We start from the raw sequence: 18,665 nt of genomic DNA, 5'->3' as shown, positions 1-18,665 counted from the left end.
TTACAGCTGAAAATGTTGAAAATAATCCACGTAAGTGATTTCTTGACCACACTGAGGCATACAAAATGTTACAAAAGATTGACTCCCAGGAGATACTAGTTTATGCTATGTGCTTGTTCCATGAAAGCAAAATGGTGAGGGCAGTTGTAGGGTCTGTAAGAGCTATGCCTCTAAATACTGATTGGTCCTTAGGAAAACTGCATGTTTATGCCTCTGTAGGTACCTGCCTTCAGAGGCTTCAATTCATGTCTGATATTCTACGTGTTGTAATGTATTGAATTCAAATCACAGGACTTTGATAGTCAGGTATTCAAGTATCTTCTTGAAATTTATAACTAGGATGATACATGGTAATGATTGGGTCATTTATCAAGGACTGTTCTCTGGTATGTCATTACCAAAACGTAAATGTCTGTCTACACAGATAAGACCACTCACAGTCATATATTGTCAGTATACTAACCAGCTTACCATCACGAGTCCTGGATAACTTTGTTATCCAGCTTTGGTTGCTTCTCATGATAATCCTGAAGAAACTATTTTTGAGAAAACTGGAATTCCATTTTGATAGCATGTGCTTATGCCACAGTAAACAGATATTGAAGTGGCTGTCAGATGGCCTGCGGACAGGGTCTTAGCCTTTCCCTCATAATTTTCATCAAACGCCTTCCAACCTACTATAAAATAAACATGAATAACTGTTGCATTGAGTACGTGTGTTTTCACATGTTTCTTTAAGGTCTTCCTCTATGAAAGCTCTGGTGCTGGCACTGCTAAACAGGCCACTGAACTTGAAATGATGGAGCTGAGAGTCTCCCACCTCTACCGTCTGGAATCTCGAGCAAGCCAGTTCACCCTCTGGAACTTTATTTCCCTCTGTTTAAAATGAGATCAAACTTGCTGTTTTGTGATGCCCCTTCTGGTTCTAGGAGGTTCTGTTAGGGTGTTCACAATTTGGGTATCAGAATGCTGAATTGATGATGGTCATTTGAGGCAGGAGAAGATCACAGCTTTTCTCTGCATCCCTGCCTGTTCCCCAAGGATGGGTCAGGGTCAAGGGCAAGTACATTTCCCGTAATTCCAGCCACAAAAAGGAACCCATGCTGACATACCTGATTCAGTGATACTAACTGGGCCCTAAGATTAGGGATGCAGAGTGACCCTTTTCTGGATTCTATCTCCAGAGTGTGGTTCTTCCACGAAGCTGAAGAGGAAAAAACCTTCTTTTTGGCTTCTCCCTGTTCATCTCTCTTTAGACTCTCTCAAGGTTAGAAGTGGCAGGCTACCTGCCCTCCACTACTGTACTTGGGGGTTCTGCTTTTTGGAGGATGCCTGACCTGCCTCTGTCATCTGCCTAAGGCTGGGTTGACCCTTGGCTGGAATTGTTTCCTCTAGGAAACTAGCCTAGCTCATTGGGGTTGGAGGTGAAACTTAACATCCTCCGTGTTTCCCTTAAAGGCTTTGTTAGAGAATGGTAGCTGCAGTCATCACATTAAGAAATGGAACCAGTTACAGAAGGTCAGCAAAACATTCATCCGTTTAGTTGTACTCTTTCCCTTTGGTCAGTGAGCACTTACATAACACCTACTGTGTGCTATACAGTAGAGAGCTTAGATAAGTTCTAAGCACAGGAATCCAGAAATGAAACAAATTAATGTAAAGTGTTTCATTATATTGGGCGTGGTCTCTTGATCTTTGTTCTCCGTGGTCATATCTGTAAAGGGAGACTATTTGAATCCAAAAGAGAATTTCTAATTCTAACTGGGGACCCAAAGAAAATGCCATTAAAGGGTAGAAATTCTCTAAAGGGAAGCTTATAGGCTTGTGTCATCCCCTTCAGTTACGGAAGTTAAAATTATGGGGGTTAAAAATTGTGTTTTACCTGGTATGTGACTTAGGACCACATCATCCATTTGAAAATCATAGCATGAGATTGGCCTTCACCCAAGTCAGCAGTGTAGAACTGACTCCTCGTCAAGGCATCTGCTCTGGGATGACAGCCGTGGGCCACCCTGTGACCCCAGACAAGGCTTTTCTAACGCTAGCAAAGCCATCAGTGAAATCCATCATCAACGGCAGTGTCCGTTCTTCAGAGCTACGTATAGGAGCGCTGACATCACAACATGCTAGCAGACTTAGTTTTCAGTGAAGGGAAACCTATCTTTGGGACAGAAGCAGAATTTTAATAGGAAAATGGAGAACCATATGTGAGAAGAAATAAATAACTGTTTTTGTTTAATCTCTTTATTGTAAATGTGACGTTACTTTAAAAATAGTGGCTTAAAGGACTTAAATGTGAATTGCGACCCCAAAGAAAAACTTGCAGAAATGGCCCAGTTATCCATCCTTCTTGAACTACTTAAATCCTCTCTGGAAGACACCTCATCTTCCAGCTTTGATGGAGAAGGGCCAACTCGTTTCCATCCAGGGCTGGGGTTCGGTCTCATATGTGAAAGAAAACTACAGATGATAAGGAATCACTGAAAATAAAAGGACATTTAATGTTCCCTTCTTCTAAAAGTTGCTTTTTAACGAGTTAGCATCGTATTCACAACTTTCTTAAATTCTTCCTTTAAGAATTTTTTTTTTTTTAATGCAGCTAAATGCTATAAATTTGAAGAGTCCTTTGCAACCTAAATGGAAAGCATATTCTTTTAAAGATGCTTTTGTTCAGCCTGCTGTGCTGAGCTAGGTTTGAGAGAGTCACCAAAAGCTTTGGAATTTACACTGTGGCAGAATACCAAAGGAAAAAAGAGCAGTTTGTCTTCTCAACAGAGCTGAGAGGTCAGGCCTGGGCGTCGGCCCTACCCTGGCATGGCTCCGCTCGCCATCAGGCAGCTGAGCGACCTCCTCTCCAGCAGTGGCCTGTACCTGCCAACACCAGACATCATCAAAGGGCCTCAAGATGTTCCAGCACGAACCCTGTGTGCAAAGAGAGGCTGGAATGAAAACATGAGAAGCGAATGCAAGAGAATCACTTATTCAAAAAAGGCCATTTAGTTTGGCTTGGCCTGTATCCTGAAGCGATCCCAGCCTAGAAAAATAATTTTTTTTCAAGTCCATTGGCTACTCTTAATTCTTAATTTCGACTCATTCTGATGATGTCAGTGGAATAAAATGTGGAGTAATATTTATTGAAAATGCATAAAAGCTATCAGCACTGACGTTTGTTTTCTTTTTCCTCAGGCCTATTTAATGTTTGCCCCCAACTTAAGTGGGAGCCTGTTAACTCATTAACATGTCCTCATTCTACTCATTCTTTTTTATATTAGCGTTAGCTTCTAACATGAGGATTTTTTTTTCAAATTCTGCTGGCCAGCTTTGTCTTGCATTTGTAAAATGTTCTTAATACTAGTGATAGTATTTAGAAATACAGACTATTTTCTGTGTTATATACCAGTTGTGAAAAATTGTGAAAAATGTCTTTGTATCAATTCATGGGATTATTATTTGACATCTGGTTATCTGCTTCACCAGTTCTTTTTCTTCCGAAGCAATTTTAATCATTTTTATTGTTTTTTTTTAATTAATTTTTTTATTTATGGCTGTGTTGGGTCTTTCGTTTCTGTGCGAGGGCTTTCTCCAGTTGCGGCAAGCAGGGGCCACTCTTCATCGCGGTGCGCAGGCCTCTCACTATCGCGGCCTCTCTTGTTGCGGAGCACAGGCTCCAGACGCGCAGGCTCAGTAATTGTGGCTCACGGGCCCAGTTGCTCCGCGGCATGTGGGATCTTCCCAGACCAGGGTTCGAACCCGTGTCCCCTGAGTTGGCAGGCAGATTCTCAACCACTGCGCCACCAGGGAAGCCCTTAATCATTTTTAATCATTCAGTTATAATCTCAACATTGGTAGTCCCAACTAAAACCTCGTTGGTTTACTTTTCAGCTAAATAAAGTAAAGCATTACTTAAAATTTGATTAAGGGCTTCCCTGGTGGCGCAGCGGTTGAGAGTCTGCCTGCCAATGCAGGGGACATGGGTTCGAGCCCTGGTCTGGGAAGATCCCACATGCCGCGGAGCAACTAGGCCCGTGAGCCACAATTACTGAGCCTGCGTGTCTGGAGCCTGTACTCTGCAACAAGAGAGGCCGCGATAGTGAGAGGCCCACGCACCGCGATGAAGAGTGGCCCCCGCTTACCACAGCTAGAGAAAGCCCCCGCACAGAAACGAAGACCCAACAGAGCCATAAATAAATAAATAAATAAATAAATAATGAAAAAAAAATTTTTGATTAAAATTAAGCTGATTGTATATAGAAAATGCTGTTAAATAAAAGCTTTTGAAAGAATAATTATAATGTGGCTCTAAGTAATTATTTTATAGGAAGAATGTTGAGCTAAGGGAGATGAAATCATTTGAAGAAAATTGGTACTGGAGATAAAACTGTTCTATATCTGTATATTTTTTCATTTCACTGCATGGTTTTTCTGTCTTATGTACACAAATACTAATCATTTAAGAATTTCTGAAATTGAATTTAGGCAAATTCCTTGCTTGCTTTAAAATTCTCAGACACTTCCAAATTGTAAGGTCAACTGTAAGGCCTTACAGTTAAAGGGACCAAGCTGAGGAAACCATTGCAGTGAAGTAGCAACAAATGCTAAGAGGAAAGAACAGGATAATTGAAACATGTAAAAAATAATGGGCAGACAAACAGAAATGCATTACATTTTGTATGTTCTTTGAGAGCTTATGAAAGAAGTCTTCGGTTGAAATTTTTGTAAAGGAAAATGGCATTACCCAGTGTAAATACCCTCATCATATATCTGTTGGGTAAACTCTTATTTTTCTATACATAATATTTCTTAAGGTAGATCCTGCTTAGCTGACTTACCAGTGTGAGGAGGTCTGCTCGGGACCACTCTTCTGGGTTTTCTGCCCAGCGTGTGCTCTAGCATCTGACCAGCTCTTTTTGTCCTGAGCCTGTGGAGAATCACGCCAGGACTGGGGAAGACACAGTAGATTAAGCTGGGTGCTGTAGTCTATTTCCAGGTCACTGCCTTTTGCCTCTTTTTTTTTTTTTAATTTTATTTATTTTTTTGGCTGCATTGAGTCTTCATTGCTGCGCTCAGGCTTTCTCTAGTTGCGGCGAGCGGGGCTATTCTTTGTTGCGGTGCACAGGCTCTAGAGCGCAGCCTTCAGTAGTTGTGCACGGCCTTAGCTGCTCCACAGCATGTGGGATCTTCCCGGATCAGGGCTTGAACCCGTGTCCCCTGCAATGGCAGATGGATTCTTAACCACTGCACCACCAGGGAAGTCCTTGCCTCTTTATCATACCTTATTCACCCCTTGACCTTGTTAGAACAGTCATGTTTCTTCATAAAATGTTCTTAATGAGACTGTTTACCTTGAATACCCAGTGAGATTGTGTTTCATGTAATAAGTTCTCTGCTCAAACATATGCCAAGAAGGCAGCTCTTGCAGCTATTAAAGAATTAACTTTTTTTTTTAATTAATCTTTTTTTTTAAATATTTATTTATTTATTTATTTTTGGCTGTGTTGGGTCTTCGTTTCTGTGCGAGGGCTTTCTCTAGTTGCGGCAAGAGGGGGCCACTCTTCATCGCGGTGCGCGGGCCTCTCACTGTCGCGGCCTCTCTTGTTGCGGAGCACAGGCTCCAGACGCGCAGGCTCAGTAGTTGTGGCTCACGGGCCCAGTTGCTCCGCAGCATGTGGGATCTTCCCAGACCAGGGCTCGAGCCCACGTCCCCTGCATTGGCAGGTGGACTCCCAACCACTGCGCCACCAGGGAAGCCCAAGAATTAACTTTTTAACTGAGAGAAGGACCTTTTCCTGGGTAGCCACAGCTATCATAGTGCTCTTTTTCTTATTTTAAGTAGATTGTAACATTAGAAGGAGCTTTTCTGTCTTCTTTTTGCTTATTTGCTTGTGTTTTGTTTTACATTCACACATATATCAATCTTGAGCACAGCATCATTATTCCCAAAGAATAAGAATTTACAAAAGCAAATATATTACCTGTATTTTCTAAAGAATGCTCATTTGATTTTAAAAATACATTTATTCAAACTCAGAACTCAGCTATCAGTTGCAATGGAGCTTAGGAACCTTATTTTTTTACCTAAGAATTCTGCTTTATTGATGATGCAGAAATAAAATAAGATCATACATGAAGTTTAGCTGAGCTAATACTTATAAAAGATGACATTTGGGTTCGTACATTGATTAATCTATCTCTACTAACCATTTCAATATTCTTGAACATAACTTGATTTTTAATCAGAAGGAGTAAGTTCTTCTCCTAATAAGTCCTGTTTTTTAGAACAGACAGGTTTGATTTCTGCCTCCTTTGATTTCTCCTGCCATCAGAGTTAAGGTGTCAAAACAAGGAGCAAAAGCAAAAAGACTGTCTCATCTGCCACAGCAACAGCCCCGGAGTACACAGGGGTTGACTGTCCTGCCCAGGGAATTAGGAGAGAAAGCATCCTGTGTATTGGTACTGGTTGTTCTGTGTCTCCCATTAAAAAAGGCTGCTGATCTTGTTACTAGAGGTGATCCAATGGCAACCTCGCTGATAATCTAGAAAAGTCATTAGGGCTCTGAGTCCTTTTCATACCCCTTTGACCTCCTGATTTGATGCACTCTGCACATGTGGTGGGGTTTCTCTGTTCTCTTTTTCTGTGCCCTGACAAAAACTCATCTTCTCCTAACTCTGCAGACCATCCTTGTGACCCCGTACAAACCACTTTACCCCTGTGTACAATGGTGCTAACAATGGTACCTACCCACAGGGCACTTATGAGGATCTAAGTAGGATAACATTTTTAAAAGATGCTATCATGCTGGACATACAGATTCTCAATGATAGCCTTTACTATGAACTGTTTTCCCCACTTAAAAAAAAATTAGGTAATCTCAGGATTAGGAGAAACCACAGAGCCCATTTTCAGTACAGACCTGAGTTCTGTACCTTAAATGGTAAAACTGAAAAAAATTTTAAAAAGGGCATGTGAACGCTGGGGATAGGGTAAAAGGGAGCATATAGAACTTTAGGAGTTTCTTCCATGGCAGTGGATGTTCTCCCAAGCCTGCATTCAGTGATCACAGTATTTGCCCTTGGAGTATATTTTGGAAAAATATTTCTAAAGTTATGTCTTACCACACTTACAAGTGTAAGGGATTTATTCCTGTTTTTGAGACAAATATGAGCCAGAGAAGTTCCACTCAGACACATGGAAGGCTGGAATGTACATTGGAGGTCGTATTTCCTTCCCTTGTAGGGCTACTGGGTCTCGATAACTCATTTCATCATCCTTCTTCTGCACGGCAGAATTGCACTCAGGCAAGCAGGGAACCTGCCTACCTATTACTTTAGAGTTTTTAGAAAAGAATATTCCATGTTCTTGGCGGTCATGCATTCCAGGCTCTCTCCATAACACATTCCAGAAAACTTGCAGGAAATTCTCCTACTGTCTCATCTAAATCCCTGCTTCTGCCCTTTAAATCCTTTAGATCTTATCTTGACCTCAGTAGAAATAGAAAATAGATGCTCACTGTGATTTGGCAAAGGCTTGTCAAGTTTTTGAAATTGCTATTTGGTTTCTCATATCCCTCACTTTCTACTCTAGCATAACTCAATCCCTGTCTTTCTCCACTTATTTTTTTTTTCCCCCATAAACATTTTTGGTCCAAAGCTTTGGGGATGGAGCGTTCGTCATTTTGTTGCTCCCTTCTGGTACTCCCTGGAGGTGTATATCAGCCCAACAGCGGCAAGGCCCAGGTAGGGGGTGTTCCGTGTAGTAAACCCACTGTCCACCCGACCTGGCCGTGGGGTGCTGGCTGCCGCCCTTGCCCCACCACTGCCCGCGGTTCTTTACAAGTGATGTCCAAAGGAGTTCTGGAATTGCAGTGGCTCAGCCCACTGCCACTCAGTCCAGTGGCATTCTCTCTTGTTTAAACCAGCAAAGGTTTCAACAGAAGAAAGCCCTGGAAACTTTCTCCATTACCCAGAGGCTATCACCAAGAGGCCATTTCTCAGACATTCTGTTTCCTCTTCTTCTGAGTTTCTTAACTTGGTTTAACGCAGTCCCAGCCTGGCCAGACTTCGAAGACATACTGCCTCACCTTTAAAACTCTGGCCAGAGATGGAACCCTCCCCCTGACACATCCTCCCATGTACAGACGTTCCTGAGTCTGCCTGGCAGTAAAAGGAAAAAAGGGAGGAGAAAATGTTGCTAAGTATTAGAGGAGAAAAAAAGAATCTAATTACAGAAAAATATAAATGCCATAAAAACAATCATGTTAATCAGCCATCTAGCCCGAGAAGTATCTCTTAGGCAGCTGCTGGCTTTGCCTCTTTCTGAATCCCTGTCTCCAGCAGGGAAGGTATCAGAATATGTCACTGGGGGGTGTCTTCCAGAACCTTGTCATGGTCTCTGCAAAATCAGCAGACCCCTATTCTATCTCCCTCAGATTCCCTTGAGTCTCTGTTCAGATTTAGCTTCTGGTCTGAGGGACTCTCCTCTCGGGGCGGGGTGGGGAGGGGTCAGTGGTGCTTAACATTGGGTGGTTGCCCACACAGGGAAGTGACCGCTCCACGTGGGCCCTCAGTGTCGTTTGAATCACACCAAAAGCAAACCAGGGCGCAGTGGGAATTAACACAGAGGGATACAGGAAAGTGGAGGCGCTCATAGAAAGATAAACCAACATCTCCCTGCCATTGTTCATTCACCGCATATATAGTCAGGAACACTGACCCCGAACTTGTCATAGCCTGTTTTATAACCCTAATTGCTTCCTTACGTATTGATCCAACTTCCGCGAGGTTGTAAGCTCTTGTCTGGGCTCAGATCATCTTATTCAGCATTGCACTGCTCACAAAACCAGGGCACTTTCTACACAATGGCTGAATATTAGTTACTTGCTAAGTACTACTTGCTAAGTAGTAGATAAATGTATTCAAATGTATTCTATAACAATAGCAACAAAATTATGTTTGTTATAGCTATGTCTTTTTCCCCCCAGATTTATTGAGGTTATGATTGACAAAAAATGATACATATTTAGCATGAACAATGTGGTATTGTGATATCAATATGCCTGTGTAATGATTATGACAGTCACGCTAATTAATGTGCCCATCACCTCACACAGTTACACTCATGTGTGTGTGGGTATATGTGTGTGTGTGTGTCATGTGGAATGTCTTAAAGTGGTCCAAGGTTGGGTTTGAGTTTGCCTTAGCATGGGTTTTATACTAATAAAATCAATAATGCCGGTTCATTTGTTAAATTATGTATATTAACATGAGAATGTTTAAGGATACTTTTTAAGACACCCAGTGTTCAAGTTCTATAACCACTTAAGGAGATTTATAAACAATTGGAATTCCACTTCCTTATTATCAATTGAGAAGCTAATTATTTATTCATAAAGCAATGTGCCCCTGACCCTCACCCCAATTCTATTAGTGTGTATGGTTTTGAGAACCATAGATGTTCTTTTTCCTATTAGTAAAAATGAGAGAGGTTTTGCTGCAAAACCAGTTAAATCTGTAAGAAGGTGGCATTCCTTCCTTTGATCTCATGACACAGAAATATGTGGTTGTTCCGCTAACTCTCGGTGTCTTCCTCCCCTGGCAGGAGAAGGGGAGAAGTCGTGCAGATAAAGGGGATGAGGAAAATAGGAAAGCATGATTAGGAGGAGAGTGGCAAGAGAAATGGTCTATGAAAGGAAGAGAATAGGGTAGATGCTGTTATTGTCCTGTGGGTTTAAACCAGTAATTACATTTGGCCTGGAACAGAAAAATACATGTTTTCATATAACCTCAGTATAGCCTCTCTAATATTTACTGCCAAGACCTAAAATTTCAAGACATGACACTAAGCATGTCTAAAATGACAGAATTATCACTTTACATCTTTCCAGTGAAATGTTATGGTTGAAAAAGCTCCCCATCAGTCTTTTATTCTACTCCAGATGGAAAAAAAAAAAAAAAGACATTGTCCCAGTGACCCATCTCCAAGTCTAAAGAATCTGTAATTTGAACACACTTGAGAAAGATAGTGATGAAAGTACCAGGAGAATCCCATGCATCTCATTTTACTGGGGGATGCAGAAGCAGTGTATGTCGTTCCTAGCCGGCCGTCATTCTACCACACTGGCAGTTTGTCCAAAGGGTATGTAGCAGACCAAGTCGGCCTCAGGAGACAGAGCAAACCAAAAAGGAAGTTGGGCCATGTTTCAGGGCCTTTTTGAATCTTGAGACGCCATTGGGAATTTTTCACAATTTTTTTTTTTTTAATTTATTTATGGCTGTGTTGGGTCTTCGTTTCTGTACGAGGGCTTTCTCTAGTTGTGGCAAGTGGGGGCCACTGTTCATCGCGGTGCGCAGGCCTCTCATTATCGCGGCCTCTCTTGTTGCGGAGCACAGGCTCCAGACGCGCAGGCTCAGTAGTTGTGGCGCACAGGCTTAGTTGCTCCGTGGCATGTGGGATCTTCCCAGACCAGGGCTCGAACCCGTGTCCCCTGCATTGGCAGGCAGATTCTCAACCACTGCGCCACCAGGGAAGCCCCCACAATTTTTATAGGGTCCCACCAGACGGTTCCTGCTTGCTGTCCAGCTTATTCTGGATAGGAAGCAGGGCCTTCCGATTGCACAGCTCCTGGGGGAACAATTCATGGGGAATCTATAGCGTTCTGTCCCCCGGCAGTGCCAGGAGAAAGTGGCTGCTGAGATGCTGCTAGTAATTAAGGACTTGACACCTGGGGGCAGCTGCTAAGCATATACTGTTACTATAACATCCAGGTAGAACAGGTGAAATTCCTCTAGGCTCACGTGGGGCTGGGAGACATTCACAGTCATATTAATACACACCACACACACATACACACACACACCCTGCAACTGTGGCTGGCAGGTGAGAAAGGAATTGTGTCTCTGGGCCACATGGGAACATGAGTTCCCAAGCCCAAAGGCCATTAACTCCATGTTAATTTAGTAAGGTGGTAGGTAGTGATAAGACCCCTAATTTATGTTCACGGATGCTTTGGATAATGGAAACATGCTCATTAAGTATCTTTGGCCAGAGATTTTCCTGTGTAATTAGCACACATCTTAATTATACACTTGGATTTGAAGCTGGTGCTAATCTTAAAGTATTAAAAAACAAATTAGATAAAGAGAAAAGGATTAGAAGAGAGACTGCATAGCACAGAGGTTAAGAGTGTGGGCTCTGAGCCATGGCCCAATTCAAAAACTAGCCCTGGTGTTTACCAGCCCTGCAACCTTGAAGAAGTACTTCCTGTCTCTGTGCACCTGTAAAATGGAAATAACATTGCCTAATCGTAGGGTCATGGTGAGCATTGGAAGGCTTAAGACCACTAGAAATTGTTTTGAACTGTGCTTGGCACATAAGTGCTCCATAAATTGAGCTTATTATTATTTTAGTTGTGGCCTTTTCAGAGTCATAACTCTGCAGGTGGATCATTACACAGTAGGAATTTGGAAAAGGAATAATAACAATTCAGAAATTTTATCCTAAAATGTCAAACTTGCCTACATTTCCTACACAGAAGTAAATTAATAATTCACATATGTAATAGTTTGTTAAAGTGCATTACAGTTTGAAAATGAAGTGTCAACAAACATTTATTGAGTACCCATAAGGGTCATGGAAAGTGATGTTATAGGAGCACATAAGACGTTAACAACTTCCAGGAGCTTTAATTTTAGAAGGTGGCATGTGTTAGACGAGTATAAAATTTTCAAGCATTTTAGAAGGGCTACTTTGGGTAATATGATTGTTATGTAACTGTACTCTTTTAGAAAAAGATGCAGGATGAATACGCTTGGCTGAAGAATCTGCACACTGAAAATATTTATTTTCTTGAACTATTTAAGGAGCTATAAATAAATACTCAGTTCCAAGTGCCCCTCATATATTCATAAAATTACAACATAAAATTAAATGTAACTGAAATGCTAAACGTAATATTGATAATCTGCTCAGGCCACAGCCAGTTGTGCTACAGGCCACAGTCTTGTGTATCAGTGCTAGAGAAAATATTAAGCATTCTTCTTCATGATATTTCATAGCATTGGCCTTAAATCAGCCATGAGAATAGACACAGCATTACAGATCAAAGGCCTAAAACAAGTATGAATTTTATAATTACCTTGCAAGCAAATATCATTTTTAATAAAATTTGAGAATATCAGCCTTGTCTATTTCTCATCAATCAAATGATGGTTATCATCAGATGTAGTCTTATAAAGGATAAGGACATTTTAATGAACTGGAATAGTTTTAATATCTGCAAAATTATGTGAAAGAATGGAAGTGGCATTGAAGCACTATTTCAGATGTTAATAATAATTTTCAACATTGTTTTCAGTTTTCTTACCTGTTGAGCCGTCTGTGAGATAGGAGAGGGAAACACTATCATTTTCATTTTTTGGATGAATCAGTTGAGGCTTAGAGAAAAGTTTATGTGACACAGAGGCAGTTAGTTCCAAGTATCTGATTCCCCAAATGACTAATCTGTGCTATCGAGGATCTTCTCAAGCTCTTATAGATACAGTCATCCATTGACCAGCATTGGGGATTATCTGCATGTTTGATTCTTTTCTTCTCCTTCTCTGTTTTGCCTAGTTTTTGAGGCATTTAGTGATTATTTTTTCCTTTGGTTCGTTCACTCATTCATTCATCGGAAGCATCTTGGTCCCCTACTGTATGCTCAGCACTACTGAGCAGTACTTTGTCGGCCAGTCCCCATTAGCATACTACATGAATAGGATACATCTGCTTTTCATGCAGACAGTTCTAAAACTCAGGTTTTTCTGCCTCTTTCATTGAAGGAGACAGTCCATGAGAAAGGAAATGATCTGAAATAATTGAAATTTTTTAAGTGTTTTGCTAATTTCAAACTTCTTAAAGATAGGAATTATATCTTGTTCATCTCTGAAGCCCAATTCCAGTATTTAATGAATGTGTGGCAGGTATGTCTCTTGTTGGATAGTGGCTTGTCTTTTATCTGAATCAGTGTTCCTGTGATGCAAGTGGCAAATGTAATATTAATGGCCATACTTACAAGCATGAATGATTATTTTGAAAATCAAGTTAATTGGTGTGGCATAGCCCTACTCTGTGTTAAATTCGTATCCTGTAAGTTTCTCACACGTGTTAGAGCTAAGTTGAAGGTGTCTGGTACTTCAAGAATTTTAAAATAAATTCCTCAATAAAATGGAAAACCTTACAATTGCAAAGTAAATTTATTACCATAGCTCTAAGCTCAGTTTGGCACATCTGAGCTTTCTCTATCCTTTATCCATTTATTCATTCATTCACCCAGCTTCCCCATTATCTATCCATCTCCCCATTAACCCCACCCACCTGCCATCCATCCCCCAATCCTCCCATCTACCTCCCAATTCTCCCTTCCACCTCCCCAGTCTTTCTTTCCCCATATCTATTGTAAGAACCCTCAAGAGAAATGTGAATGAAAAGCAGTTGCTATTACATTATTTACAGTAGCCAAGACATGGAAACAACCTAAATGTCCATCGATAGATGAATAGATAAAGATGTGGTACATATATACAATGGAATATTACTCAGCCATAAAAACAAATGAAATAATGCCATTTGTAGCAACATGGATGGACCTAGAGATTATCCTACTAAACAAAGTAAGTCAGAAAGAGAAAGACAAATACCATATGATATCACTTATATGTAGAATCTAAAATGCGACACAAATGAACCTGTCTGTGAAACAGAAACAGACTCACAGACATAGAGAACAGACTGGTGGTTGCTGAGGGGGAGGGGGGATGGGGGAGGGAAGGATTGAGAGTTTGGGATTAGCAGATGTTAACTATTATATATAGGATGGATAAACAACAAGGTCCTACTGTATAGCATAGGGAACTATATTCAATATCCTGTGATAAACCATAATGGAAAAGAATATGAAAAGAAAATATATATATATATAACTGAGTCACTTTGCTGTACAGCAGAAATTAATACAACATTGTAAGTCAACTATACTTCAATAAAATTTGTTTAAAAGCAGTTGCTATTAAAGTTAATACTGATTCTTTGGTTTTATGATGAACATACTATTTATTGTCCAAAATGTGGTACTTTTAGGAGTAAACAGGACACTTACTAATAATCATGCTGGGAAACAAGCATAAACCAGGACTGTTCTGGGTAAATCAGAATATGGTCACTTGTAATACATTCTACTAAAAATCTAAAGTGGTATTCCTATACCGTATTGTGATATCTTTTAGTTATAGGCTATATGACATGTGAATTGTTTATTTATAGTAAAAATATAGAGTAGGAGAGATTTTTAAGGATTGTGTAATGGTATAACTCACACCTGAATTTTTTAATAGCATTAATTCCTGTACGTTTACTAGTTAGTGCCCCAATTTGGAATCATCCAGATATTTCATTTCTTCCCTTCTGTTGCCTTTCTTTGGGGTTGATTAGCTCCCATTCATTCAGTGGAAATCTGTAAATCACTTTGTGTAGGCATAGCGTTTACCAAGGTGCCATGGGGGCTGTAAAAGAAGAGGAACACCCAATCTTTGTGCCTCAGCAGTTCACAGTATAGCTGGGGACATCGGTCGGTCTAACAGCATCTGCACAAAATAACTACTCTGAGTAAGCAAGTGGTTGCACATGGACCACAGCAGGAAGAGTAAGTGGTAGAGAAGCACCCAAGAGGAATAAGTAAAGGGCCAGAGAAAGCTAATTAGAGGGAGCAGAGACAGCACTAAGATAATAAGCTCAATCAGGCAAGTCTAGCCCTTGTTGCCAACTCTTTAGCGGGTAATAGGTGGGAATTATTGGCTTATATAAGATTTAGTTGAGGCATATGTAACTTATTAGCATCTGAAATAATTTATCCTTCCTCTGAGCTCTTAACTCTATTTTACATACACTAGCTGTGTAGTCTTGGACAGATTTCTTGACCCTTCTGGTCTGCTTCCTCTTTTTAAAATGAGAATCGTAATAGTACCTAGTCATGAAATTGTTAAAGTGGTTAATTTATAAAAAGCATTTAGGACATAAAATTATTAAAATTGTTAAAGTGGTTAATTTATAAAAAGCATTTAGGACAGCGTCTGGTATCAGAAAAATACTGAAAAGGGGCTGTTCCTACTAGTGTAACAAGACATCCTTAGAGGAAAAGTACGCTTTAATCAATATAAGTCAATATTTGCTTGCAATTTACCTCATGTAAGGTAGGCCAAACATAATCTTTTTTTAATTCCTTTTTTGGTGTGGTGCCATTTATTGATTTATTTATTTAATTCCAGTTTTCCTGCGATAATAATCGACCTACAGCCCTGTATTAACGTGTACGGCATAATGATTTGACTTACATACCATATGAAATGATCATCCCAATCCGATTAGTGAACGTTCGGCATCTCATATGGATACAAAATGAAAGAAATAGAATTTTTTTTCTTGTAATGCAAACTCTTAAGATTTACTCTTAACAACATTTGTATATAACATACAAAAAGTGTTGTGCTTTAGATGGTATTTATCATGCGAAACGTAATCTTACTTTGCCCTGTTTATAATTTTTTTTTTTTTTTTTTTTTTTTACAGCTCGAAAGTCCAAGAAGTTGGGGAAGTTAAAAGGGATTCACGAGGAACAGTCACAGCAGCCTCCACCTCCCCCGCCCCAGAGCCCAGAGGAAGGAACTACGTACATCGCTCCCGCGCAAGAGCCCTCCGTCAACTCAGCGCTGGTTCCTCAACTCTCCACAATTTCCCGAGCGCTCACACCTTCCCCTTCCATGGTCCTTGAAACCATCGAACCCGAGATTGTGTATGCGGGCTATGACAACTCCAAACCGGATACAGCCGAAAATCTGCTCTCCACCCTAAACCGCTTAGCAGGCAAACAGATGATCCAAGTCGTGAAGTGGGCGAAGGTAATTCCAGGTAGGATGGCCTCGCGTTTCAGGGTCTGTGTCCTGAACTAGGCACATCAGGGCAACAGGGCATACCGTATGCAGCAGTGCGATTGAGTTTGCTTTCTGTTCGATCCCGACACCCAATTTTTTACTCGATGTCAAATGAATCAAGTGTGTAGAAAAAAAATCTGGTGAATGTGCTCGTTTCTCTTGAGAAATTAGAGTTAAGGGTTCTATTGTTAATAGAACATACCCATTTCTTATGCTGAGGATTGAAATGGAAAGTTTCATTCCAGTAATATTAGTAAGGTAAAACACATTCTAGTTGTCAAAACAAGAATTGAGCCCATTATTAGCAGCTCGTAGCCAGGGCTACTCTAAGCCCTAGACCAGGTAAATCAAGACATATATACACTACTGTATATAAAATAGATAACTAATAAGGACCTGCTGTATAGCACAGGGAACTCTACTCAATACTCTGTAATGGCCTATATGGGAAAAGAATCTAAAAAAGAGTGGATATATGTATATGTATAACTGATTCACTTTGCTGTACAGCAGAAACCAACACAACATTATAAATCAACGATACTCTAATAAAAATTAATTTTAAAAAAAGACCTCTCAGGTAAGCTGTAGGGGCCTCTGAAAGAGTCTCTCTGAAAATATCTTACCTCCATAACCCTTTAATTTGTCCTTGAAATTCCTACTTTAGTCAGTCTTATGCTGTAGCATTTTATTAATAAGGCCCCTATTAATCTACAGAAACATTGCTCAGAATTGTGATCACATTGTCCCAGTTCATTAATCCAAAGCAGTTTCTTAGATGTCCTGTGGTCAACCAGCAGCCGTAAGACAAAAGACTGGGGAAAGCTCTGATGACTGACTCTTTGAAGGGGAGCTTGCCAGGTGAAACTATATACAAACAGAATACCCTGGTGCCCCTGGGAGTACAGAGGGTGAGAAAAGAAACAAAAGAAGGGCCTGAGGCCCAGAAAGGAAGACTGTGGGTAAGGCAGGACAGCATCAAGGATGCTTATTCTGCCTCAGAAGTCTGTTGAAGTCTGGCATTATCCCAGCCTAGGGGAAGCAAGGAATAAGACTTTTTCAATCACTGCAAACTCATGAAAAGTAAAATCTTCCACCAGTATTGCAGATATGCAAGAGTTGACATCATTAAATTATCTTTTATTTTGAAGTTATTCATTGTGAGTAGGATGAAGCAAGTGGTACAGGTGAATACAGATTCTTTCCGTCTAGCTAAGGGTTGTAGACCACCGTCCACAATGAAACTCCCAGAACATCTTAGTTTTTTTTGCCCTGGCAGTTTACCCTCATTGAGAATTTAAGGTGAATTTAACATGAAATGTTGAACAGGACCAGGTCCATGATAGGTGCTCTTTAAATAACTGTAGAATTGATTTGAGTCAATGAGAGAAAGGGGGCAGTTTGGGGTTGACTTACGAAGCTTCTTCCTGGAATGTATTTAAATGCTAAGTGTATTTCTGTGATGAATTGTTCTCTTCTTCAGGATTTAAAAACCTGCCTCTCGAGGACCAAATTACCCTCATCCAGTATTCTTGGATGTGTCTGTCATCATTTGCCTTGAGCTGGAGATCGTACAAACATACAAACAGCCAATTTCTCTATTTTGCACCAGACCTAGTCTTTAATGAGTAAGTACCTATTAATTAGCCTTCATAAAATAAACCGAAGAGTTATTCGCTATGCTCTTTTATGACTTCTAAACAGATGTACCTTTGTGAAAGAATCCACTGATACGTTTTTTAAGAGTTAAAAAGCTATCATTTGAGAACTTAAAAATTACTCTTTTACAAAATTATAATGCACATGTCTGAGTATATATAAATCAGTGTATGTAGATCTCAAATGATAGTATGTGGGAATTGTCCCAAAGAATGATGATCCAGTTGGCTCCCAAAACTTGATTGGTATAAAGCCACAATTAATAGAAAACAACCTATTTTGGTATCTATTCCAGTTGGGAAGACTGTCTAATTTCTAGGAAATGTGAATGTATAAAGTGCCAGTTTTTGAGCACAGTCATATAATGATTCTTTTGTTAATAGTATACATCTGCTCAGTGTGTTTTCATGACAATCATAATTACCCTTCTTTGTGATCATAAGAGAAGCCAAAATGTTATTCTGTAGTGAAACATTTTTAGGTTTATGATGCATTTTAAAAAGATTGAAAGAATAGTACTAGATTTTTCTTTGGCCGTGAATTCCTCCCTATGTGAAGTTTACATTTTAATATTGTTTGCATTCTACATTAGCACATTTTGTGCATGTTTATATCCAGCCACGCTTCTTTGTAATTGTTGGGTCAAGAAATAGATAAATTAAAAAGGAACATTTGAATGATGATAGTAACCACAGCCATATTCTAACAGATGGCTGTCTCTCAAGATATGAAAATAGGGAATTTTCAATAGGGAAGGAAGTAGATGAGAAATAGATTGGTGATAAAAGAGAGAAAAGGGACATGAAAGATTCAAAGTGGACATGTAGTGCCAAAATACCTAAATTGTACCAGTAGTAGTTGCCCTGAGAGTATCACTTCACCCAAATACAGTGGACCTCGGAGGCAGTTTTAGTCCAAGATAAATTAGGAGCATCAGTTGTTGGTTCTTGGGGTGACCGTTCTTTGGGCAATTAGTCAGAACAAATAATTCTACTAGTGCATAAATTTTCTTCATGCTTCAGAAGCATGAAGTGAGGCCAAACAACTGA

The 18,665-nt window shown here is 40.1% G+C and overlaps 1 protein-coding gene across 1 annotated transcript in view; it reads left to right on the top strand.

Moving 5' to 3' along the window:
• The window catches only part of NR3C2 (nuclear receptor subfamily 3 group C member 2), a 375,901-nt gene that overhangs the window by 284,722 nt on the left and 72,514 nt on the right, over nt 1–18,665 (top strand). The window contains exons 5-6 of the mRNA XM_057547323.1: nt 15,596–15,934; nt 17,441–17,585. Coding sequence (XP_057403306.1) covers nt 15,596–15,934; nt 17,441–17,585 — 484 coding nt within the window. The remainder of the gene's footprint in view (nt 1–15,595; nt 15,935–17,440; nt 17,586–18,665) is intronic.

The sequence above is a fragment of the Balaenoptera acutorostrata genome, chromosome 5, assembly GCF_949987535.1.
Source record: "Balaenoptera acutorostrata chromosome 5, mBalAcu1.1, whole genome shotgun sequence".
NCBI lineage: Eukaryota > Metazoa > Chordata > Mammalia > Artiodactyla > Balaenopteridae > Balaenoptera > Balaenoptera acutorostrata.
The sequence above is the reverse complement of the archived record's forward strand: the minus strand, read 5'-3'. Positions and strand labels throughout refer to the sequence as shown.